The 26,124-nt window shown below is 48.7% G+C and overlaps 1 protein-coding gene across 2 annotated transcripts in view; it reads left to right on the plus strand.

Moving 5' to 3' along the window:
• WEE2 (WEE2 oocyte meiosis inhibiting kinase) overlaps positions 1-26,124 on the plus strand; it is a 195,135-nt gene that overhangs the window by 62,414 nt on the left and 106,597 nt on the right. For both annotated transcript variants that reach the window (XM_069628749.1, XM_069628750.1), the window contains exons 5-6: positions 25,093-25,265; positions 25,389-25,510. In XM_069628749.1, coding sequence (XP_069484850.1) covers positions 25,093-25,265; positions 25,389-25,510 — 295 coding nt within the window. The remainder of the gene's footprint in view (positions 1-25,092; positions 25,266-25,388; positions 25,511-26,124) is intronic.

A 26,124-nucleotide genomic window follows, 5' to 3' on the forward strand; every position in this document is an offset into this window, starting at 1 on the left:
ACCAACTCTGTAATTCATTGTGTATCTGTGGGGTCTGGTCGTCAGTGGGGTCTGTCTGAACCCCTTGCACATCTGACTGGTTTACATTGGGCTAGCACCTGCTAACTTGTGGGTTGCTTCAGACCGATCGTGTCTGTATGTAGGTGGTAGATATAGAGTTGCTCTCTTCTGAATACAAAGGAGTGTAGATCACCTTTTTGTGGACAATGATGTTCTCAATAGGGTCCCTGAGTGGCCATGTCCTCTTTGGTGGTCTACCAGGGGTGCACTGATCTTTGTTCTGATGCATGAGCGATGCTCTCCAATGTGTGATTTGACTGGGCCTGTTGTCGTCATCACATGAGACTGAATGGGCACATGATGTAGATTATGGGTAGTGCCAGCCTATATCAATAGATGAGCTTCTCTTGGTCTGCGGGCACACAATGCATTGGCCGCATGGGGCATGTCCAGTCAGGCTGGAGTTGTTCCATAATGTGTTGGGTGTCTAATTTGATGCCCGATCTGCTTTCCAGCGCTAGGGTCTGCATTTATTGCGCCAGCAGCTGTGATGGCTTCAGGCCTCATAGCACTGTACCAACAGCACGAGGTGGGGCGGGGCTATTTTAAATGCATCTGCAACCCTAATGATTGTGCTCTTGTGGTGCCGTTTGTTTAGTCCGACTTAGTGTTAATGAATATCCAAGCGGAAACATTAGTTAAGGCAATATAAAGGCAAAATTATGCGATAGAACAAAAGGACTGAGCATGTATTCACAATCCCTCCCCCTCCTTTTTGTTTGCTCAAATGCACTTCAATTTCTGTTTAAAACCCTTCTTCCTTTCTTCCTAATGCCTCCGGCCACATACCATGATCTGGGCCCTGCATTGCTTTGTTTTTTAGGCATGCGTTTTAATGTCTCAGAATTCTGTATTGGATCCTACAGTTTTATTTAGACCTCATGTTTAGAAGTACACATTCGGAATCATTTGACACTGGTGGTGTGGTAAAATAAAGTGGCCTTTCACGAAAGGGAAAAGTATCCGCTTCACTTCGGTAAAATGGCTGCATGAAGAAGGAAAGGGGGCGGGGAGCATGCAGTACAGGTTCAGGAACCTTTGGCGGTTAACGCCATTTCGGGTTGCCTGGACCTTTGCCAGCACCCACTGCTGTGGTGGTGACCTAGGGGGCACTCTGAGGTGGGGTTTGGGGGGGAGGGGGGTAAAAAATATATAATACATATTGGCCAGTGGACACTTAAGGTTGTACATTTATGTATGGCGAGGGGTTATAGTGGGAAGGGCTTTACTTGCCTTCACTCCCGGTCGGGTGACCTGGCATGGCCCGATTCCTCAGCACTGTCCAGGCGAGCAGGCAGGAGCGGTTGGCCAGCCTTTGGATCTCTGTGGTGAAGAACACTGCGCTACACATCGATCCCCAGGTGGCAGTGTGGTGCCCGGCCCTCTCGGTTTTCTAGCAGGTCAGGGACCGAAACCATATGGCTAGGTGGGGGGCATGGGGGGACACGAGGGTTTCCAAGAAAAACTATAGTGCTTGGGCCAGCTAATATAATGGTATAGGTTTAATGCAAGGATATCAGTGGATCCGTATCTTGGGGCACTACCTTGCCCCTGCCAGGGGCTCTCCTCCCCCGCCCCTCCCATATTTCTATGGTGCAGTTGGGGGAAGGGATGCCGTGGGGTGGGTTTGCATCTGGGTGGGGGTCCCTTGGGGGCAGTTTTGGGGTTTCATTGAGAGGGTGGGGGTGTTATATTGGCACCTTACCCAGGTTTGTTTTTAGCTAGCAGGAGGGGAGCCAGTGGGCTGGGAGTAGGGATGGAGCAGCTAGTAGGCAGGGCTGGGGAGTGCCACCCGATAAGGGCCTCGGGAGTAGAGGGCAGTACCACCGGCAGTGTGGTCGGAGGGGGATAGCAAATTTATAAGGGCAGGTGGGCTAGTGGGGCGCGGAAGGGGTGTAGGGGAGCTATGGGAGATATGCCAGGGTGGGGCCGGGAGGGGGGGGGGAAACCAAGGAGGACCACAGTACCACCTTAGGAGGTGGTATTAAAGGGTGGGGGCAGTATGGCCCCAGTTTGTCCACGATTGTCAAGGGAGGTGGCGAATGCCATAATACCAGGGTGCAGCAGCAGGGGGAGGGGGTGGCATGGCTTATAACGGGAGCAGAAGGGAATAGTACGTCCGTGGGCCGGATACCTTGGTGTTGGGCGACAGTCGGAACGCCATCACCCGCACGGAGTGGGGAGATTTTGGATGGCTCAGCCCCAGCGGTTGTGTAGCAGTGAGATTTGGATGTGCCCCATTGGCAGTGCAGCAGAGATGTGGTGTACACTCCACACTATGACAGTTTGGACAAAGGTGAGCAGGATTTGAACTGTAGGTGCATTGGTGTTGGGGAAAGGTAAGGTTGGTGGTGCGAAGGTGATGTGGGAGGTGTATTTGTGGTTTAAGGATACGGCTAAATAAATGGAATACTCATTAAATGAAGGAATGGAAATAAAGCATTATGAAGGAAGAGCTATGCCAAGTCGGAACAGGATTGGGTGGATAATAAAGAGATGGTATTTGAGACAGGTGGGCCAAGAAGGGTGTTTTGAAAGGGATGAACAGTTAGTACGAGCTGTTGGGGGAGGTGCAGGGGAAAAGGAGAATAGGCTACAAGTTGTTTATAGCACGCCCGTACACCAGTGTTTATAAGGACAAAAGGAGGGGAGGACAAAACTATCTGTCTAAGCCCTGTGTCGGTAAGATAGTGCGAGAGACAGTGAACGGGAGTACAATTAGGGCAGCAAAGCTGTGAGTAAGTGCAGCTAGGACAACGTGGCCTGGTGTGATGTGCAAGGAGGAAGGGGACTGTTGGGATTTCAGATGAGGCCCTAGTGTGTGGTGGAAAGGGGGATAGTGCAGGGATACAGGTAAAAATATATTATGGGCCTGGGTTCCCGTGAGACTGAGGGTAGCCAGTCAGCGCAGTATACAGGTTGGTTAGCAGGGGACAGTGGGGAGAGAAATGGTGGAAGTGAAAAGGTAGGTTTCGGGCCACTTCCGAACTTCAGGGGCCCAGCAATTGAGAGGCACTTGAAGAGGAGAGCTCTATCCCCCCCACCCCCACTCTCAGCCTGGCTAAGAGTCTAACCATTAGAATGGTATTGACAGAGCAGAGGGCTCGAGATGGAGGGACTGGGAAGATAATATGGTCTATTTTAAAGTGAAGATGGGGTTTGTTGAGGGGAGTTTAAGGGGTGTTTGGATAAGTGGGAGAAGAGTGTATTGTAAAGGGAAATGGGGGGGGGGGGGTGAGGGGAGGGGTTGGCCTACTCTGGCATAAGTATAAGACCCAAAACGGAGCGGTGCAAGGGTGTGGTGGTTGTATGGCCCCTCTAGCTCCTTCTGGATAAGGACCTCGTCGATCAGGCTGGCATGTGCGCCTTTTTACTGCCCAGTTGTGTTGCCCCACCTGGGACAGGACTTGATTTTGGGGGGGGGGCAGGTAAAGAACACAGGAGGAAGTAGGGAGCCAGCAATTATTCAGGGCAAGGGTTGCCGCAGGAGGGCAGAGGTGACCGGGTGGAAAGTTTATTTTTTTAAATTTCTTTTCTCCTATATGAAGGAATAGGAGGGAGGGGAACAGTATCGGGTCTAGAAGTTGGTGTTCAGTGAACGGCAACACAGTAATAATTTATCGGCCTCATTTAGTTTGTGGATTTAAGGGGAAGCGGGTGGGGGGGTGTTTCAGTTTGACAGTTAAGCTGGATGAATACAGGGTAACAAGTTTTAGACTAATGGGGAACTGGGATGATCAAAGTTGGAGAGCATCATTTTAAAGGGGAAAGTTTGGAGAAGGTGAAGGAGGAATGGGAGGAGATGAACATTGTGCGGCTGGAGTTATAAATTCAACACCGGGATGGAGAGGATGGTTTGAGAAAAATAAATTATAAATTAATAAAAGGGGAAAGGTAAAGAATTGAGGATTTCTCCAGCATTGGATCTTTCATGGATTCACATGCTTAGAATATTCCACGTCAGGCTGGGAATCCTCGGTAAATTATATAGACATTTTCCATAGGAAAAAATTCGGACACTTTTGTGTCCTATCTACGTCGTTTTGGGCCGCGCACGCCGGTGCCACTAGGACGTAGTTGTATATATAGCTCCGCCCCCGCGGCTCCCTCAGATTTCAACCGTCTTCCAAGTGGTGGGATTACCTCGCGTATCTGCTATTTTGTTAGGTTGTTCTTTCTACTTCTACGACTGTTTGTTCTTCTTAAGAGAATGTCTGGAAAGGCGTTGTTTCGTCCATGTGCTATGTGCGGCCTTAAGAAGGTGTACGAAGGGGATGGTCATGGACTGCATTTACTGCCTTCATCCTCGCCACACGGCGGATACTTGCGAAATCTGTCAGGGTTTCTCCCAAAAAACCCTCAAAGATCGAAAAAGACGCCTGGTCGATTGGCTCAATGACGGAGCGGGTGCGTACCCGGCATCGGAGGTGGGCTCCACAGCCTCAAAGTAAGTCGGAACCCCCGACGAAGAAGGCACGTGCTGCCGAAAAACGAACCTCAGTCGGCCGAAAGACGACCTTCGGAGAAACATTCGGAGAAACATTCGAAGGCCTCCTCCTCTTCACACAAGGCGGCGTCGTCTTCCTCATCTAAAAATGAGAGAAAGGAACCATCTAAATCCTCCCCGGGAGACAGTCCTAAGTCTACCTTGAGTCGAGAGGCTGCGGCCAGCAAGTCGGGCCCAAAAGCGGCGGGAACACCTCGGCCCTGCCCCACTGGCTTCGCCGACGACCCTCTCGTCAACGCCTGCGTCATCGGCGGCTCCTCCCGCATGTCAGACTGCAGCGGTAGGAATCATATTGTCGACGGTGGTCCCGTCGATGGGATGGCAACCGGAGGTTTTCGATCCCGTCCCGCCGGAGGCCCTGCTTCAACCAGAGGCTACTGTCTCCATCTTGTCGGCTGACGAGGAACGCGACACGGTCGCGCGCCCAATCGATCTGGGTCTGCAGCCGACCAGCGCGATGTCGCTCTTGGGTGTGGGTTCCATCCTTACTACCTTGTCATTGTTGAACCCCCAGGCGGTTCTGTCCTTTGAGATGCTAAATACGCTACAAAAACTATTACAGCGTTTGGACACGCATACCCCAGGCTGGGGCCCCGATACGGAGACAGTCTACGCCAGTCGTCGACGAGCCGGGCCCGGCTCCTCGCTCGGCGACCAGGATTAAGGCCGCTTCCCACACGCTGGAATGCCCTACCCTGCAAGAAGAACTACATGACTCTGACCGTGAGGGATCAGGTTTCGTCATCTCACTATCCCCCTCAAGGGACCCAACTTGGGACTCTGAAGCGGAGATGGAAGCTCCGAGAAGCCCGGCACAGCCATCGCCACCTGACGACGTGGGTGCATTCCATGCCATGATTAAGGCGTGTTTGGAGTTTGGCCTAGTCCCTGAAGAGGAGAAAAAGGATGGTTTTCTTTTTCATCATATGGGCAAGAGAAGGAAATCCATATTCGCCATCCCGATTTTGGATCATGTCTGGCAAGAGGGCATGAAGACCATGCGGCACCCGTTCTCTGAACCGGCAGTGAAAGGTCATTTGGAGAAGATCAAGGCTCTGGAATCAACTCCCAAGTGCCTGACGTCTCAACCTTCGCCGGAGTCGGTGGTATCGGCGGCGAGAAAAGCCAGGTCTCAAGAAAAATGCACGACCCCTCCAGACAACGAGGCCAGGAGACAGGACGCTTTCGGCAAAAAGGTGCTGTCCGTCGGCGCGACTATAGTTAAAGCAGCCAACTCCTTGGCGATTAGGTCTAGGTATGACGGGGAAATGTGGCACTGACTGGCTCCTATCTTGGAGCATTTGCCCAAGGAACATAGAAAGTCCGCAATGTTGCTAGTGCGGGAAGGAGAGGAGGCCTCCAACCATGCTATAAACATTGCCGTCGACCTAGTCGAGTCTGGTTTTAAGCAAATCAATAATGGCGTAGTTCTACGTAGACAAGCCTGGCTCAAGTGCACTACGTTCAGACCGGAGGTGCAATATAAAGTCTTGGATATGCCGTGTGAAGAGGAGCAACTGTTCGGTGAAAAAGTTGATGAGGCCTTGAAGGGCATGAAGGAGGATACTGACACGACACGGTCACTCGGAGCCCTCCAGAGTGGTAGGAATTTTCGTTCCTTTCAGAGGGGCCTCTAACTCCAGGTTTGGGGTCATCTAGAGATTGAGGTTTCAGCAGACCCTCCTACTCGTCCCAAGGCTACAGGCGTGCGGCCCAATCTTCTCGTAGAGGCAGAGATTACCAAACCTCCAGACGGCGGGGTGCCTACCCTTCGACGAAAGATAAACTAAGAACCAACAATGACATGCTTCAAGGCGTCCGGGGGAGCCGAGTGTCTCGTTGCATCGACGAGTGGGAGCGCATAACAGACCGATGGGTTTTGGACACGATTCATCTGGGACATTCTTTACAGTTCAAGGACAAGCCACCACATATTCCACCGGTGTTCTTGGCCCATCCCCACCTTCAAATACTACAAGAGGTGGCGCTTATGCTGCAGAAAGGGGCTATAGAACTGGTCCCGGTGGCAGAAAAAGGACGGAGTGTACTCCCGGTACTTTGTAGTGAAGAAACCAAATGGAAAATGGCGTCCCATTCTGGATCTACGAGCGCTCAACAAACTGCTCAAGAATTTAAAATTCAAAAGGCTGACGCTTCAGGAGGTGATCCGATCGATACAACCCGTAGATTATTTGTCGCTAGACCTTCAGGACGCATACTTCCATATCCCGATGCGTCGACGGCACAAAAGATTACTGCGGTTCGTCTTCGAACGAACCCACTATCAGTTCAAGGTCCTCCCGTTCAGCCTAAAATCGTCCCCCAGGACGTTCACCAAATGTCTGGCTCCAATAGCAGCCTGGTTAAGAAAGGAAGGTCACCATGTGTACCCTTATTTGGACGATTGGCTAGTGAGGGGACTGTCTCCAGAAAGGGCACAAGACAGCCTGGATGCCACCCTATCCCTCCTGCAACGTTTGGGCTTCGCAGTGAACTTCGACAAGTCCTCGTTAAAGCCTTCAAGGACCTTGGTCTTTTTGGGAGCGGAGTTCCACACACAGTCAGGACTGGTGAGGCCATCCCTCGAAAGGATTCAGACTGCAACAAAAGGCTTCGGAATGGGAGGTCGACACCAGTGTGTCAGTGCGAGGGTACATGTCCCTGCTGGGGACCATGTCGTCCTGCATACCCTTGATAGACAACTGTTGCCTATTAATGAGGCCTCTTCAGGAATTCTTGGCGGATCGATAGGCACAGTGTCGAGGACGCTGGTCGGACAAGTTGACCATCAACGGCCAGCTCGTGCAGGCGCTTCAATGGTGGAAAATCTCCATACACCTGACAAAGGGAATGCCCTTACTGGAGCCTGCGTTCCAGAAGACAGTGGTCACAGATGCTTCTCTAACTGGGTGGGGAGCACATCTGGACTCCTTACAGGTTCAGGGCCGTTGGTCATCGGAGAGTCCTCCCTCCACATCAACCTGTTAGAGTTGAGGGCGGTGCGTTGGGCCCTAAAATCCTTTCTGCTACAGATAAAGGGCTCAGTGGTGAGAATCATGACGGACAACACGACAACTATGTTTTATCTATGGAAGCAGGGAGGAACTCGCTCCAGGAGCCTGTCGACGGAGGCCCAGGAGATCTGGCATTGGGCCCTACAACACGACATACATCTGTTGGCGTTCCACTTACCAGGAGTGAAAAATGTGCAAGCAGACGCTCTCAGCAGAGAGATGAATTGTCTACACGAATGGGAACTGAATGATCAGCAACTGGTCTTCGCGGAATGGGGTCATCCGGCCCTCGATCTCTTTGCGACGAGAGACTAGAAATGCTCCCAATATGCGAGCAGGTGGCCATAAGATTCGCTAGGGGACGCGTTCTCCTTTCCGTGGACGAGCAAGTTTCTGTATGCCTTCCCCCCCCCCATTCCCTCTCATCCGTCGGACTCTGCAATGGATCCACAGATATCCTTGTCGGGTGATCCTGGTGGCCCCGTATTGGGCCAGACAAGTGTGGTTCTCCAATCTACTTCACCTCTCAGCGGCAGAACCAATGAGGTTCCAGAAGATCCCCAACCTTCTGTCTCAGGAGAAAGGGACCGTTTGGCATCACGACCCGGACAACCTCAGTCTGACGGCCTGGCTCCTGATTTCGCAGAGTTTGGCGCATTAGCGATTCCGGCGGATTGCCGTCGTATTTTGCAAGCCGCAAGGGCACCTTCCACGAACACTTCATACAAATGGAAAAGGTTCTGCATATGGTGCACAGGTCAACCAGGTCTGATTCCGTGGCCGATCACACCGGAACAACTCCGACCATACTTGTTGCTCCTGGCAAATAACGGGTTATCCGTCTCATCCATAAAGGTGCATCTGGCTGCCATCTCGAGATTTACTCTGAAGAGACATTCCACTCCACTGTTCAGTGACCGCCTAGTTAAACACTTCCTTAAAGGGTTGTTTCGAACCTTTCCTCCCAAGAAGAAGTTTCCTCCGACCTGGAGTCTGAACCTGGTCCTGGCAGCCCTGATGAAACCCCCTTTTGAACCAATGTCATCGACATCCTTAAAATTTTTGTCTTGGAAATTGGCTTTCCTGGTGGCCATTACTTCTGCTCGTCGCCTGTCGGAAATACAAGCTCTAGTGAACGACCCTCCGTATTTGAGGTTTTTCAGTAATAGTCATGCTGGCCACTAACCCGCATTTCATACCTAAAGTACCTTCCATAAACGCGCTGCTATAGTGTTGCCTACATTCTTTCCAACACCGTCTTCAGTGGCAGAGAAGACTCTCCATACATTGGACGTAAAAAGAGCTTTGAAATTTTATCTCCATCGCACTCAAAGTTTCAGAGACGCGAGACAACTCTTCGTAGCTTATGGTCCTGCGGCGAGGGGTAAAGCTATTTCAAAACTGGACTATCCAGATGGGTGTCTTTGGCCATTTCTTGTCATTCCAAGGCCGGAAAGCCGCTAGAAAAGCGTCCAAGGGCCCATTCGACAAGATCTACATCGTAGTCAATGGCTTTGTGGTCCGGAATTCCGCTGGGGGATATCTGCCAGGCGGCTTCCTGGTCGGTACCACATACGTTTACCCAACATTACTGTCTCGCACAGCAACATGCTGAAGATACACAGATGGGGCGGGCAGTACTACGTCACCTGTTCCAATAAGGTAAGCCCCAAGTGGGGTTGCATCCTTTGGCAACTAGGCTTTCAAGTGTCGTGTCTTTTTTCAGTGAGCATGCTATAATGTAATGCGATGCCATAGTAAGTGGGCACTGTGCTGGTTGTGATGTTGGTTTGCATACACGCCTCCAATGTTGGGGGATACTGCTATACAATCTATTCTAAGCATGTGAATCCATGAAAGATCCAATGCTGGAGAAGGGAATAGTTTCTTACCTATAACTCCATTTCTCCAGCATTGGTATCTTTCATGGATTCACATGCGCCCTCCGGCCGCCCCTGAGCATGCAAACCAGAGATCCCCCCCCCCATACTACTTTGGGGGCTCAAATCTGAGGGAGCCGCGGGGGCGGAGCTATATATACACCACTACGTCCTAGTGGCGCCGGCGTGCACGGCCCAAAACAACGTAGATAGGACACAAGTGTCGGAATTTTTTCCTATGGAAAATGTCTATTTAACTTACCGAGGATTCCCAGCCTGACGGGGAATATTCTAAGCATGTGAATCCATGAAAGATACCAATACTGGAGAAATGGAGTTACAGGTAAGAAACTATTCCCTTATGAAGTAAAGGAACAAATGGGGTGCAAAAGGGCTAGATGTGAGGATTTAAGTAGCAGGGGGTGTGGTTGGAACGGCATGGACAGGGGTTCATGGTTGGCCCCTGTGCAGTGGGGGAACAGTTGAGATGGAACTGCATGGACGGGGAAAAAATTGATGTGGAGCATGGGCAAGGGTGAACTTGGGGGCACAGCAAGGGATGTGGGTCACAAAGGGCAATGCGCAGTGGGAATTAGATGGCACGCACAGATGTGTATATGGCAACTGGGAAAGGGGGACAGCATGTGAGGCGTGTATTGACCAGGGTGATCACGGGTACATTGATAAAGTGAATGGGGGATTAAACTGCATGGACTGAGGGAGCAGGTAAGGTCCCCGGTGCAGTGGAGAGCAATTGAGGCATGCAGGGTAAGGAGCAGGGAACACTTGGGTATGGTGGACAGGGAGTACCCATATAAGGGTACATTGGTGGGTGGATAGTGGGAAAGGCCACGAGGGTGTTCAAAATGCTGGCCCCATAAACAATGAGGTTGGGGTTGGTTTACGGTTACAAGGTATCACATGATTTGGCAGAGGAGAAAGTTTGCAGTTTAAGTGAGGAATATGGGAAAGGAAAGGGTTGGTTTCATCAGTAGCTGGGGGTACTTGATGGGACAGCATACGACGGATAGAGGAGACTGGGGCGATGTCCGCAAGAATCCTTCCATGCCAGCCCCATCTAGATGTACCTTCTGTACAAATGCCATGATACCCTTAGGTTTGAGCATTATAAAAATGCTATAAATACCACCCAGCACTGCATATGCACCCTCGCCACCCTGAGCCACTGTGGATACACCACCCCCGGAACTGCACACGTTCCATTCCACTACTGCATTGAGCACATCGCCCTGTGGTGTACATTGCACACTCATTGCCCAAACACTCCACATATACATTCCAGTGCACCACACATACACGCTTGGTACTAGCGAGTGGTCTCAAAGCCGGGGGATCGGGATTTGAACCTGTTGCACTGCTTTGTCTTGCTTCCAAAACAAACTCGTTGCCACTAAGCTATCCTTCTCCCCAGAATCCCTAAATGCATCCCCCTCCAGAATGTGTGGTGCTAACTGGGCATACTGAAGTCTGGACTTACTGTGCTGGTGGTCAATATGGTGTCTTGCTTTACTGGCATATTTTGAAAATGCCATTTGCTTTTGATAGTTTAATGGCACCTGCCATTGAGGTCTGAATTGGGCTTAATTAAATCCTATATTGTTATAACTAGACATCGAATCTGGCACTGCCTCCTAATTGGACATTGTGGAGACAGGCACTGCAATACTAATTGTGCATGCCTTTGACTATGGACTGAGTAACTGAGCATTAAATGGTAATGGTGCAAGAACCTGGCGTATTACTGGCAATAGCTGGTAATGGTATGTACCTTGGATTCTGATCCGAAAACATTAAAATGAGTACTGGGTCGCAAGAAATGCTACATGGTGTGGATACTGAGTGCATCATGTCAATACCTGAAATTGTGTTCTTTTCTGGGCTCCCGATGGCAATATCTGGTATTGGCAATAATACCTGTTATGACCATGCCCATATAATGCTTACAGATGTAACTGTTGGATTCTCGGTGTTTTAAGTGAAGTCTAAAATGTTACTTCAGGCATGATAATAGGCAAAAATAATTGGATCTGATATTTATTGTGGTAATTATCTACGTGTATCTATATGCGCTCCTACCCCCTCCCAAATGCTCCTCCACACATCATCTTTGGCCACCACCCACTAATGTTAACTCTTGTCAACTTCCTCCTTTCATTCTCCCACCACTCCCTTCAGATCTCTTCCATTAAACTCTTCCACCCAGGGAGAGGTTCTGACGTGATTGTTAAATACCCATAAATCAAATATTTCCTTCTCTGCACAGTTCACCTCATCAATCATCCACATAATCTTTAATCTCAATTAGTAGACATTGCCACAGAGAAAGCTTTCATTAAACTGATGAAGCCACTCTGGATCCTCTTAACTGTTCAACTAAAGTGCTTTTCAACAGACTGAACTGTTGCTGCATTTAACAGTTTCAAAAGACTTGTATGCAATATACATACCCTCGATCTGGTAGAAATGCAATCAATGGCCAAAGGTTTTGTCATGCTAATGAACACAAACTTTTTCATGATCTAGCACAAAGTATTTTTTACTTTTATTCTGTGGGTATTCCTCCAGAACGAGATGGGGGTGAGGTGGAGTGGTCTAGATGGAATTTCCTGGTTTATCCTACCATATTCTAGGTGGTGTTATTTTATGCATTTGTTTTATACCTTTGTTATTAAACCAGTATGTTCTGTAACATAGATGTATTGAAATAAAATATATATTGTAAAACGTTTGTGGTTCAGGTTATTTATGGATGGGTGAGATCAATAACCAGATCAGCACACACCACCAATGCTGCCTGTGAAGGTGCCAATGTTGTATGCATGTGAATGGTTTGAAGATGGGTCCGTTTTGATCTTCTTTCACTCTCCATGTGTAATCGCCAACATTTGGCGTAAACGTCCAGCAGAGCATCGTGGTAGTGCCTTGGGGCCTTAGGACTCAGTGGCATGCCAATGCAACAAACTGAAGTGGGAGTTCCTTCCCACTATGCCACCTTAGTTCTATTGTATATCGGCAGTGTGGATTTATCCACCAATGTATTGTCAGTGATGAAAGACCCCAAATGTGTAGAGGTATCCACATTTAATTTGAGATTATTTGCTGAATCTAAAATGTCAGTCGACCATCAGCATCTCCCTCCTGCGCGCAATGTTTGAGGTCCGGCAGTGCAGAAGCACATTGCTGAACTTTCTGAAATATTGATTATTTTTACCTTTTGCGTAAATGGCCAGTTGTGATCCTTAGAACACGTTCAGGTCAACATTAGGGTTGAGCAACATAGTATCAAAGTCCCCTCGATACAGCCACATTGAGATCTTTGTTTCCTTGAAATCCCGGTTACAAGATTTCAAAAGTTTGTTTAGTGACACATTTTCATGAAAACCTATAAACCATCCACTTTAAATATTATGCCATAGATGAGAATCTACCAGTGTATCTGTTTTTAAAATTGCCATTTTTTTATACAAGTTTTAATGTTTAAGCACTCAGCCCTCTGCTACAGACAGACCCCAAACCAAACTGCCAAAGGCTCCAAGGTGTCTCTTGGCACCCCGATTCTCTTCTCTATGCCCCAGTTAATTACCCCGTACCTGCTACTGCCTCCATAAGTGCCTAGCACTGGCAGCCCCTGTTCAGACCAATTTCAGAAACCTTTCTGACGACCATAACGGTCCTGCACTCCTGTTTACTTGGACTAAACAGGGCCTCGTTGTTGCAAGGCTTTCTAATGACCATGGAACCCATAAATCGGACCACCCATCGCTCGACACTGCCTACCAGCAAAGAAGCCCAGCATGACTTCACAATGACTGACCTGGCCACACAAGCAATGCTCTTTTGCTGCTTAGCCAACCACTAGTCATTGCTGTGGCCTGTGTAACAATGATGGACTGCCAGTACATCAGGTAAGTTCTAGGGTTCTTTATTGCCCATGTCCTGAACTCCTCCACATGACACAGGGATGGTAGGGGACACAAGATGACACGGGAAACACCGGGCTCACCCCCCCACCCATCTCCGCTCACTGCTTCACTCTCCTCTCCAACCGTCATCAGCAGAACACCTGCACACTAACATTCCACACAAACATTCCACTGCAGATGACCTCACACTCGCAGCTAATCTGTAGGCCAGATTACTACACTTCTCCTCCAAAGCCATTTTCTACACCACTCCCTCCATGGGAAAACAAGAGTGACAAGGTAATGTAATCCGCACAAGACCTTAACACCCCAACACACCACACTACCAGAATTCCGCAACACAGCGGCCGATTATATGCAGAAACCCTGGTAGCACCAATAATGGGAACCACACGAAAGGACAACATTTGCAGGACACCCTCGGACCAAGTAGAAAATGCCAATGCATGCAACCTAAAAACTCACCACTGCCTCGGTCCACACCGCGAGGCCACAAAATAACAGAGCGCTTGCGCCTGTCCCGAGCTGCCCCTCAGGACCTAGGGCTGCCAACCAAACTATTGTTAGCCAACACTAACACAGCTCCCCTAACTAACTTACCCACCTTAGCACAAATCACCTTTCACTTCAGTCTGCCACCCCGAACTCTCGGAGCTGCCCCTCCGAGCACTAACCAACCGTCCCCAAAGGAAGCAACAACAAAAGCCTGACAGTGATCGAGGAACCACACGAAGAACCACGAACCGCAGTATGAGGAAGAACCACAACCCAATACTGCTCCTCTGCACAAACTGTTAGTCATACCATCCACCTACAAGAGGCAACCTGACTTACCACACTCTGAATCAGGAAACGCACTGGTAAAGCTAAATTCCAAACCATAGTAACCCATCTCAGCCAAATGGGCCGGAAACCATGAATGATCTAAAATTCGACACAACCTTCGCCAAGAGTGACCAACCCTGACAACACAGGCACTAATGACGGAACAAGAACGCCAAAGTGACCAACCCTGCAACCTAAGGCACCAGAAACAACCGCTCGGGCCGATGGTGACCTACCCTGACCCATCAGGCACTGAAGACCTTAACACAATACCACTGCCACCTAACCTGGAACACACCAGTTAGAAGGAAACTCAAGATAACGAGATCAACACCCCTGAGTGCAAAAACATTGCGACCAACGCCGGCTTAAACCAGGCACTACTTGAGGACTCGTGCACTCCTGACCATGCACTCAAGACACCAAACACACGGGCAAAACTCAACCCATGACAGCACACAGCAACCACAACGCCACTCATACAAGGTGCAAACATTCCAATGCTGTAATAACACATGACTACAGGAGTACCAAACCACAGCATGCACCCGCACACATTCACACCCCAACACTGGCGACATCAAGCATGCATAAATGCCATTTGGTAACATTGCATAACGATGGAATTTGAATGCAACATCGTGAAAACACATCACATGTGAACAAAACATCACATGTGAAAACATTGGATGATGAAGACCCCCAGCCCATCCTTCAATGCCACCAGCTTGCGTTCCTGGGCACCACAAAATAACGACTTGCATGAAAGTCAGTGTTCGGTGAAAAGTGACATTACTGCATTTTCCCGCATAAGTAATAGTTCACGGTGCACAAGTAAGTTCACGATGCATTTCCTGCATAAGTAAGTCCACCCCCAGTCCATACTCCTTGGGGTTACATTGCCCGGACCAACGCTCCATCCCCCAGATGAAACGGCAAAGAGAGAGACATTTCAATTGCATATTCAATTACATAGCAGATTCCATTGCATTTCAAACCCCCACCCCCTCGCCTGGGAGTTGCAAAGGAAAACCTAAACCCACACACAGAGGTCTATTTCCCATGAAAGGCCACGACACAAGGACACCACAGGGGACTGACAGCGGCCTTCAGTAACACCTAACTCAGGACACCCCCCCACCCACCCCCCTTGGGATTTAATTAAGGGCGCTAGATACCTCTAGGACAAATGGGCCACAACACGTACTATGCACCCATCCACATGCACACGGCCCGATACACTGACCGGACAAGGTCCCATGTCCTCGCCGTACACCAGGCAAATTCACACTAAATCTTGCCCAGTCGGAGTAAAAACACTGCAAATAATTGCTCCAACTGCTGCAGTTCCGAAAATGACAGGCATGAACTCGCCGCTCAACAAACATCACTCCAAACTCAGTGGTTGACTCTAGATGCGTGCTCTGATCACATCGTAAGCTCCATTCGGCAAGTCCTGCTGCTTTCCGAAACACTGGAAACGAGGCTAGGAACACATGAAACGGAAAGCCCCTGTCTCATGACAATATTCATACACAAACAATCCAAAAAGGTCCATCGTAACATCCGGACAACTGTGAGCAGTAACACGCAGGAAAAACAAAGGCCACCGCTCACGTGACTCACAGGGAACGCCTATCCGAACTGTGAAGTCACCAGTCCGTGTCAGGATCCCGAACAGTCAACATCCATAAGCCGTTCAGGACACATCCACGCAGCTTCCTGCGACACACGCTGCAGCGGAACACAAAAAAGAACGGGCAGAAACACCTGAGCCCACAGAATGTGCTCCTTCATGCGACGGCGCAGCTCAAACTTCTCAGAAGCTGCCCCGCACACACCACCCGATCCGACAGCGCGGACACACCTCCCAGATGCTGACGCGCAAGGCCTCCTACTGGCCCCTGAAAAGGGTGGAGCTGGTCTGCGCGATGACAGGCTCAACAGCAGTACACCAGAGACACCGGACGTCTCCTCCTGATTAATGGCACCGCGGATCATTCCAGTTTCTTCTCAGCTGCAAGCCGCGCTCAGACCTTCACCTGACAGAACTCGGGCGGTGCAGCTATTCCTCCTGACAGCGGCTCACCAGCCTGCAGCAAAAAAGGCACCCAGCTCACTCCAGGGCAAGAAAGCGCCAGCCCGGTTGACTGCTCCTATCCCGTGCCGCCATCCTTGCCACAGAACCTGCCCTCGCTGAAACTCAACACAGCAACCGTTTAGTGTGGAGGTGTTCTGCTGGTGACAGTTGGAGAGGAGAGTGAAGCAGTGAGCTGAGATGGGTGTGGGGGTGAGCCCGGTGTTTCCCGTGTCATCTTGTGTCCCCTACCATCCCTGTCTCTTGTGGAGGAGTTCAGGACATGGACAATAAAAGAACCCGAGAACTTACCTTGATGTACTGGCGGTGCATCATTGTTACAGCCTGCTCGCCTCGCTGCAGACACCAGTATTTGCCCAAATTCCCTCAGGCTGATTGTCCCCCCGCCCCCAATGCTTATAGTAAAGCTGATCTGTTTGCCCACCTTTCTTAACCACCCTAGTTCAGCTCACTGTGATCATGAGCTCTCGAGCACCCTGTTCCCCAACATTACTCCCTGTGGATCCCCTCCCTCTAGCACATCCTCCCTGCTCCAGACTGCCACTAGCATCCTTAGGGTAGACACCCCTGCTGAGCTACCCTAATCCCTGACCGCGGCTCAACCCACTCAACCACAGGCACCAGACGAAACTAGCTAGCTGTCTGGTGGATTCCAGCACCTGTTTTTAGTAAAGACAGTATGGGAATCCCATTACAAACATACCAGAGGCGCTACACGAAAATTAGTGGCCGAGAAGATGCAGGGTCAATTTCGAAATACAGCAGGATAGTGGGGAGTAACTGTATATCCCTAATAAATCCCTCTAGTTAGAGAAAACTTTCCTTAAAGCGCTGATGTGCCGCTTACAAAAACGAGGGCAGTAAAAGAAATGCAAGAGATCATTTTTGAAAAATGGTAACAACATCAAGGTTGTTAAACTCCTGCATGTCCTGGGTCACTATAAATCCCCTAGAGGGGATAAAGGCAAAAAATGTGTAAAGGTAAAAGTAAAGTTTACACCTTGGACTGGAAACCCATATACAAAATCACTAGTCTAGGCTGTCTATTGTGGGTACATAATTCTTTTACTATCCCATAGACAGCACAGTACTTCCCAGGGTGACTTTACATTTAAAATCAAAACCAAAAACTAAAGTTATTGTAAAAAAGGAAAAGACTTGGCCCAATGCTGTTATGCTGCCGTAAGGTAGGTTTTTAGATACAGCAGATTCTCCCAAGTAGGGATAGGCCAACTTTCCAAAGAAGACACATGAACATTTAACATGTAACCAACATCGCCCTGTCCAGTAGTGTTAAATGATAGGGCCGGGCATGAGGCTACAAAACAAAATATATAAAAGACATATATGGGGTTGTTCATGGTGAGGTAGAAAATGTTTAGTTCTCCATCATGTGACAACCACTGTCTACCGGTTTCAGTGGTGTATTTTTGGTGTAACCACTTTCATCAGGACAGTCTTCTAAAACAGGGGGAGGGGGATGAAAAGAGGGAAGTAACAATATACGGTGATCTTTGTTGATTGTAACCGTATTTCTGCCACAGGGTTAATACTTTACCCCGTTTTCTAGCGCCAATGCAGGATGGTTCACTAGAGACCTATGGAGAAACAAATTCATAAACCAAGGTCAAACCCACATCACTGCCATGTGCTCTAGTGCTAGGAGACAACCAGCCTTGATCACTGCGTCTCCTAAAAGAGCCTCAAACAACGGAGGTAATCCATTTATACCAAATGTAGATACATAAAGTTGCAGATTTTAGTAGGCATCAAACACAAAGATATGGAATAATTGTAATTTTGTTCTTAGATGACAAGGCATTCTTAGATGTTAATGTACTACTAACAGAACTAATCAAAGTCTAAGACGTCCACAGGTCAGGTAAAAAGAAGCAATATGGCAAAGCTAGTCATTCGAATGGTTTTTGAAATACATGCAAGGCTACACGCCATGCACTGTTTGGTATGGCAGACTGTCCACTCACATGATTTATAAAGGGGCTATAAGCCATGTACTGACCTTATTCCCTGCAAAGGGATTTTTTGACATTGCAAACTGAATTGTCTGGTGCAATTAAAATGGTTGCTGGATAGAACCGCCGTTTAGCACTTGGGTGACTTCTGCAGCCTGTAAGCATAAGCATCCCCCAGCACTTCACCTTGGTATCAAGTTTGCAGTGACTTAGCCTGCCCCACAATCCAAACCGGGACCGCCACCTATTTATAGGTAGTCACTGCACTTGTTCCAAAAGCGGGCCTGTTGGTGGCATAGGCTTCTTGTGCAGCCAATGGTAGTGAGTAAGGGTGCCCTGCAACACTGAAGCTGCTGACAGTTGGCCACTATGTGGAAGACATCAGAGGACTGTTACTCCATGAACACTAGCGCAAAGGGAAGGACGGCACTGATTATCCCAGAGACCGGACCAACTGTAGTAATGAGTACGTGGTACTCAGTGAGTTTAGAGGTGTGTGCCCTGGGGCCCAGGTGAGCTGTTGGACTTCTAATTTAAACAAAGGAGGAAATGAAATCCCCGGGCCAATGAGCGAAGACATGGCAAAGAGGGGCGGCCATACCAGGAAAGGTGTGCACTTGCAGAATTAACTCGGAGCCCTTTAATCAAGATGCCAAGAGGGCAGAAGTACTCTGCTGCTACATAGCGTAATGGGACGGGAGGGTGCACAATGACAGTTTCGTGCGGGTTGGAATCTGTTTTGGGAGCAGCGACGACCCCTTAGCTCAACCCAGTTCTGTGTTGCAGTGTACCAGGCTGAGCATCGGGTAAATGGGGATTTTGGCGTAGATACTGCAGCCTACTCGGATGCAAAAGTGTCTTGGCTAGTTTTGGGGATTTTACTTTGGCACGGTTTTAATAGGCCAGGTACAGTCGCCTCACTTGGGTTACGACAGATTTCAGTTCCCCAGGCACTAAAATGGGTAGTGTCCGCAGCACAGGCATCTCTGGAGGGGAGCAGGGTGTTTTAAAGGTACATCAAGCTTTAATAGACCCACAATAGGATTGTACACAATGGTGGAAAATCTAGTTACAAGTAACATTAGTACTTGGGGGAAGAGTCCATGACCAATTGGGTGGCCAGAACGGGTCAGAATCCAACGGGAAGCGCCCATGTTCTTTCAGCCATGTGAGTACCCCCTTGTCTCTGCCTTTCTTTTTCTGACCCCCCACTCCTCAACCCCACTTACCTGCAACTCCTCTGCTGGTTTCATCTTGCCTCCTGACATGAAAATAAAAAAGGGAAAACTGTCACCCCCCCCTGACCCCATTGTGGCCATCTTTGTGCATGCCAGACCACCCTTGGAAAAGAGACAATGTGAGCAGTGCACCTCTCCTATAAAAAACACTAAGACTTGCCACCTTGGAAGAAGCCACTGGTGTGCTGTAGCAATAACTCCCACAATAGGGCGAGGGGTTGATTGGGCTGATTGTCCTGAGCACTAGCTGCGCTTAGCAAGGTGAATAGTTACTGGCCCCTTCAGCACCCCGTTGTGGGGTTTATTGCTTTATTAGAACACCCTATAGGGTGTTTGACTGTCGTGATTGGTCAATCTGCGGGTTATATGAACTGGTATAGCTTGCAGATTGATTACAGCCCCGCAATTGCAATTATAGGTGCTGACCTGTTGTATCGCTGCTGCCCATTGAAGGCTGTGAAGTGGCCGCGTTGGTGTCCATGTAATTTCAGTCAGTCAAACAACTAACTTTATTCGGCCTGAAAAGGCCATCAAAGTACATCCTAAAATACACTGCGAAAATATAATTACAATAGACAAGGCAAAAAGAAGGAAAGACATACCCAAGCAAGAGCAAAAGGCTGCACCCTAACTTGGGTGCTGCCAGACAGTACATTTGACCCGAAATCAGGAGCCACCGTCCCTTTGACCCTCCCATCTCCCAATCTGCCTCGGGCCCAGGGCAGTCAGATTAGCCCCTGAAAGGGGGCTATTACTTGGGGGGGGGGGGGGGGGGGGGAGAAAATCACCCATGGATCTCATACTAGCAGGAATGAGAGTAGAGCAGACCATGCCAGATTCCCACGGGCGCCCTCGACCATTACATCTTTCCAAAACCTCCCTTGCCAAGCCCACACTCCGCTACAGCCCGTAGCCTGTGAAGACATTCCGCAAGGCATCCCTTGGTTCCGTGGGTAATTTAGGGACTCCCTCGAGGAATACTGTGGAACTACTGTGGCCTTGACAAATAAGGTGCCTAGGCGTAGACCTCCCCCGCCCGAGGATTGACACACCAGTCCCCCTCCCCACAGAGCACATGTTACGCTGGACTCTCCCCGCAGAATTCTGTATTGGCTGTGGCTCAATAGCTGTAATCCCATTGAGCTCCCTCCGAGGGGGTAGCGCTGGGGAATGCCCCCCCTGAATGGCTCCTTTTAGACTGGGGGTTCTTATCCACGGGGGCTGGAGGCGGGCAGGGGTGCGAGGAATACGACCCTTGGTTGGAGACTGGGTTTGGACCCCCGGGCCCTGTCCCAGCTGAAACATCTGTTCCCCCCCCCCCCCGACCCCGAGCACCTCCTTGGTCAGAACCAATAGGAGGTTTTTGATCTCCACCAGCTCAGAGCAGGAGTTGGCACGGATAGCTAGGCAGGTCAGCACATGCAGTAGAAGGTAGGACGTGCGAACACTGGGCTCCAGTTGACGGGGGTCAGGAGCCCGGAGAGGGCTGATCCGTAAAGAGGGGCTGACCCCCATAGGGGCAGCAGGCGTGAGCACGCTCTCATTGCAAGAAGGGGGGGGTGGTTAAGTTTCGCTCTCTTGCCCAAATCAGAGTTGCCCACCCCCCTTATGGCAGGAGACAGAGGAGCAGAAGCAGACTGTGGATGGGCTTCAGGGAGAACTGTCAACTGCGGGATTGATAGAACAGGGTTCAGACCAGAGGGAGGGTGCGGAGGTTCCAGCGGTGGGGCCAATACAACGTGCCCTTTTGGCAGCTTTGAGATGCCCAAAGAGATCCTCTCACATCCAGTGGCTAGTGTGCCCAGAAGAACGGCAGTGGCTGCACAGTCCAGGCCCCCTCCAGGGGTTAAGAGGTTGACCGAGGGCACATTTTAATCCAAAAATTGGCTTAGCTGGGCAGGAATGGGTCGAGGAGATGAAACAAGACCCCATGTGGTCCCAGAGGAACGTAGAGGGGCTGTGGATACTTGGTAGAGGGGTGCAGGGCAACTTGTGTGTAGGGCCCCAACCACTGGGCATAGTTGGTCGGGTATGCCCTTCATTCACAAGTGGACTCCCAATACAGACTTCAGTACCTTGCATGACCCCGGGTGCTTTGTGGCCGCTTTGTGCCCCCCCCCCCCCCCCCCCCAGTCTTCTCACAAATCCATTTTCGCTGCTCCACAGGGGCCAAGGGGCCTTGTATGCTGGACAAAAGGGTGCATTTGGAGAGGTGGAGGGGGGGAGGGGAGATGAGAGATCCCCCTCTTCCATGGGACAGTGGACTCCAGAACTAGCACCTCCAAGGAGGCCGACCATCTAGCAATAAGGGATGTTTTGGGGGTCAAAATCCAGAATCCAAAAGAAATAGGGAATCTCACCTTACCCCTAGCCCCCGTGCACGCAGTGCTAAGGACAATCTGCTTCTGCGCCGATTCTTGTGCCATATGTTGGGTCCAGATGCAAGGTATTTGATAGGTGCAAGGAGCTCCACACCATCTGGGCGCGAACACCCAGGCGGGAGCAAACACCCGCGCCCTTTCCTCCCGCGGGCTATGGCGGCAGCTTTAGACCTGCAGGGGGTGGGGCCAAGCAGCAGACAGCCTCCTCAGCTCAGGTCCTCGGAGCAAACACCCGCGCCCTTTCCTCCCGCGGGCTATGGCGGCAGCTTTAGACCTGCAGGGGGTGGGGCCAAGCAACAGACAGCCTCCTCTGCTCCAGGTCCTCAGAGCAAACACCCGCGCCCTTTCCTCCCGCGGGCTTCCACCCTCGCGGTCTATGGCTGAAGCTTTAGACCTGCAGGGGATGGGGCCAAGCAACAGACGGCCTCCTCAGCTCCAGGTCCTCGGAGCAAACACTAATTTCAGAATGGAAAGAGTTAACTCGTTCTGTATTAACCATTCTAAAACAACTTGTGCCACGTAGCTGCGCCCACTCATATGAAGCAGGAAGAAATGCTTTCCATTGGCAAGGAAAGCGCTTCAAGTTGGCGAGAAGGAGAAGCTGAATGTTTTTGTAATGTGCAACGTGCTCTCTAGCATATTTCGCCATAATAAAGGAACGTGCAACCTTGCCCTGTAGGGCAATGAGTAATGGAGAACTACTTGAAAATCTAAGTTGATTATGTGCGTGCAGATGCAGGTTGGAAATGTTTTGCTACTCTGTGAATGTGCAATGCTTGTTTTTTGTAGTGTAAAAAAAACACTGAAATGTGATTAGAACACTGGTCAGGCATACACAACTGACTCCTTCCACCACTGACTCCTTCCACCACCCTATAAAAAAACAAGTCAATGTGGCTGCAATATTTATTTATCATTTGGCAATTTTTTCTACTTCAATTAAACATGTCTCATTTATTGTACTTCAATAAAAAATTGAGTGTTAATTTATAGATCTGCAGCTCGGGGGGTTATGGTCCCTCATACCTTGTTAAATGCCCCCGCTTTGGTCTTCAGGGCCCATAACACCCGGTACAGTCCTCACTGTAGGTCTATAAAGCTATATTAAAGTTTCTAAAAGATCTTGGCAGTCAGAGAATGGAGGGAATTTTTAAGTTGAAACTTTCCGAAGGGGGAACACTCGGTTAAAAGAAATCCAGGGGACAACGGCAAGTGGTAAGGCTTTTTATAATAGTCCTACCAGTGGCAGCACCAATGTACGGTTGAGTCTGAAGGGCGACGACCCCCTTATATGCAAAGATGTTGCACCTGCCAAAGAGTAGCCAAATTAATCTCACCATCTGCACTATTCCAAGATGCAGCCCCATTGCAGACCTCAGCACTGGTACACTTGTTCAGAGGGGAGAATCTGGCCACAAGGGATGGCGGCTTACTCAAGATTACACAAGTACGAAACTTCCAGTTGACATCTTTTCACCACATTTCTTCAATCTCCACATTATCCCTTACTCCTCATTGGTCTTCATGGTTAATTCCAATTTAACAATTCACACTGCCATTAACTTGAATAATGCGTACAAAAGGTTCATGTAATGGCCACAATCTGAAGTATACATCATTGTGCATCTTTCTTAGTTACGGACTTGTCACAGCCATTTTAAAAAGTCTTTGCATCAGTTATCTGGCAATTAAAAAAAATGCTAGTACTCTAATTCTGTCGACATGACCATCATGTATCTGCTGTATTTGGGAAGCAATCGAATCCATGAAGGTTTCATCAATGGTTTGAAGCAAGGTTGACCAATGTGGATGGAAGGGATGACATTCTACAATTAGAGAACCTTATCAAAATATCTGTTTAGTTTTACAATTGAAAGGGACCCCAACAAACTCAACAGGAAATTAACTCCCTTTCATTAACCTCTTAAACACACAAGGGTACAACTTTATCTAATCTCTAGAATTGTAATTTAACTGGGAGTAGACTGTTGGATAGCTAGATACAAATAGCTGCATTCTCAGGTGACTTCTGTAGGCTATGCAAGAGTCTTTAAAACGAGAACTGCCAATAAAAATGCTATGACCTCAAGCTACTTTATAGACGGTAGTAAGAGCCAAGCGTTTTCGGCACAATCTCCCAATGCTGGTGACTGTGTGGTGAAATTGAAGTGTATTGGCATATATGCAGAGACATTGAGATGGATTTAGTACAGGGGATGTATTCGATTCCCAGGCCACTGAACACATTTGTAGTAGTTTTGGGCTGCTTCCTAAAGAGATGGGGATTGTTTCTTACTGCATAGGGTCCACAATATTACTACTGGCCAGAGCTGCTTTGGTGATTATTTTGAACAACCCCTTTTTTGCCTTCAAAGGGAATGGTTGCTTGGTTGGGGAAACATGATGGAAAAACTGATGGGCGTAATGGAGGCCTAGGCAAACTTGGAATTGGAGGGATTACCACCCCCTCGCCCTTAAATGTAGCTTTCTACAATGTTTCTGTAGTTTGTGGCTTTTAGACAATTTGATGGTTGAAAAAGCACAGGTCTCCCAATGTGCATGGATATGTTCACTAGTACGTGCCTGATTTCAAGCTGGATATGCTTACCTAGGTCAGTTTGACTTTTGCTTGCCACTTTGGGGGACATTTGGTGGTTATGGTTGGTGTCCTATATCTAATTTTTGGGATTAATGATCCGAAAATACTTGTCCAGAGTTAATATGGACCTATTAAGTGAGCTCCGCCGCCAATGTGCATGTTGTCAGTTTTACTTTTTACTTGGAGAGTTTTGATTTGTCCTTTAGCTTCATGAGACATAATAGCAACGGGGTTTGGCGTTGAGTAAGTAATGCTGATCTTGCATTTGCCTATAGAAATGTAGTGCATACTAACGAAAGAACCTTCTGAAAAGATCTGAACTTAACTGCTGTCAGTATGGATATGACTGGTGGCATTTTATGATTGGACGTGGGGTGAGGGGGGACTTGACTTGTAAGCAAAGTAGGCCAAAAATGGGGAAGATGCAAAAGTTGCTCATTTGGGATGTTTTGCAATCTGCTACAGAAGGAATAGTTGCTTTTTAATGGGTCCTTGCTTATTAGGAGTTGACTGGACTTTTCTTCTAGATACCTAAAACGGTTTTCTTTTGCCCCTTATTGTGAATTCTTCCAGAAGTTTGCACTTTGGGACAATCCTCTTGCTTCCCGCTACACTACAGAGTTCCTGGAGTTGGGAAAGATTGGGTCTGGTGAGTTTGGATCAGTTTACAAATGTGTGAAACGCCTGGATGGATGCATCTATGCCATTAAACGCTCCAAGAGACCGCTTGAAGGCTCTACCAATGAGTAAGTCCAAGATTACTTAATGTTTGTTATTGCACATTTTCATAAAATAATTTGGAAGCCTAGTGTTGGATTGCCAAGTGTTAATTTGGGACTTCGCTAGTAACATTTTGTTCTCTTCCACAGGCAGATGGCTTTGAAAGAGGTGTATGCCCATGCTGTGCTGGGCCATCACCCTCATGTGGTACGATATTATTCAGCCTGGGCAGAGGATGACCACATGATCATTCAGAATGAGTACTGCAATGGTAAGTGACCTAGTATGATAGACCCTAGTCATCCTCCTTACTTTCACTGAATAGTGAACGAAAAACAGCTTTTGGTACCATTAGTTGGACAGTATATAGTGGGTATGCATTTCAGATCCATCAACCATTGCAAGTTTCAGAAGTGACACAGGATGGCACATTCACATTCTAGAGGTGCTACACGGTTTAATATCCAGACTTACTAATTGCAGATTCTTCAGTTAATGGGTGGGTATGAGCAGCCTCTGTCCTAGTCCCAGAAGAGAGCAAGGGGACAAAGCAATGATATCAGAATGGTGTGTATGAGATTGAAACAGATGTGTAGAACAGAGCATTGAGTAAAGCTCATGCTTGAACACATTGTAAAAAGATTGGAACTATAAACTCAGGATTACTTGGTAAACCGTGTAACCCTCAATTTCAGGATGGAGTTAAAAATTGCTCTTGCAAGAATGAATGTCATGTTGCAAAGCACCTAGGTACTTGTGCATAGCTTTATATTTTATTCCAATAAATTCGAACATAATACCCAACCGTGTTTGCATATATGGAAACAATCAAAAGTATCTCCCCCACCAATCTAGGTGGATGAGATTGATACGAGCATTGTTCAC

The sequence above is a fragment of the Ambystoma mexicanum genome, chromosome 12 (genome assembly GCF_040938575.1).
Source record: "Ambystoma mexicanum isolate Mex_15411 chromosome 12, UKY_AmexF1_1, whole genome shotgun sequence".
Taxonomy (NCBI): domain Eukaryota; kingdom Metazoa; phylum Chordata; class Amphibia; order Caudata; family Ambystomatidae; genus Ambystoma; species Ambystoma mexicanum.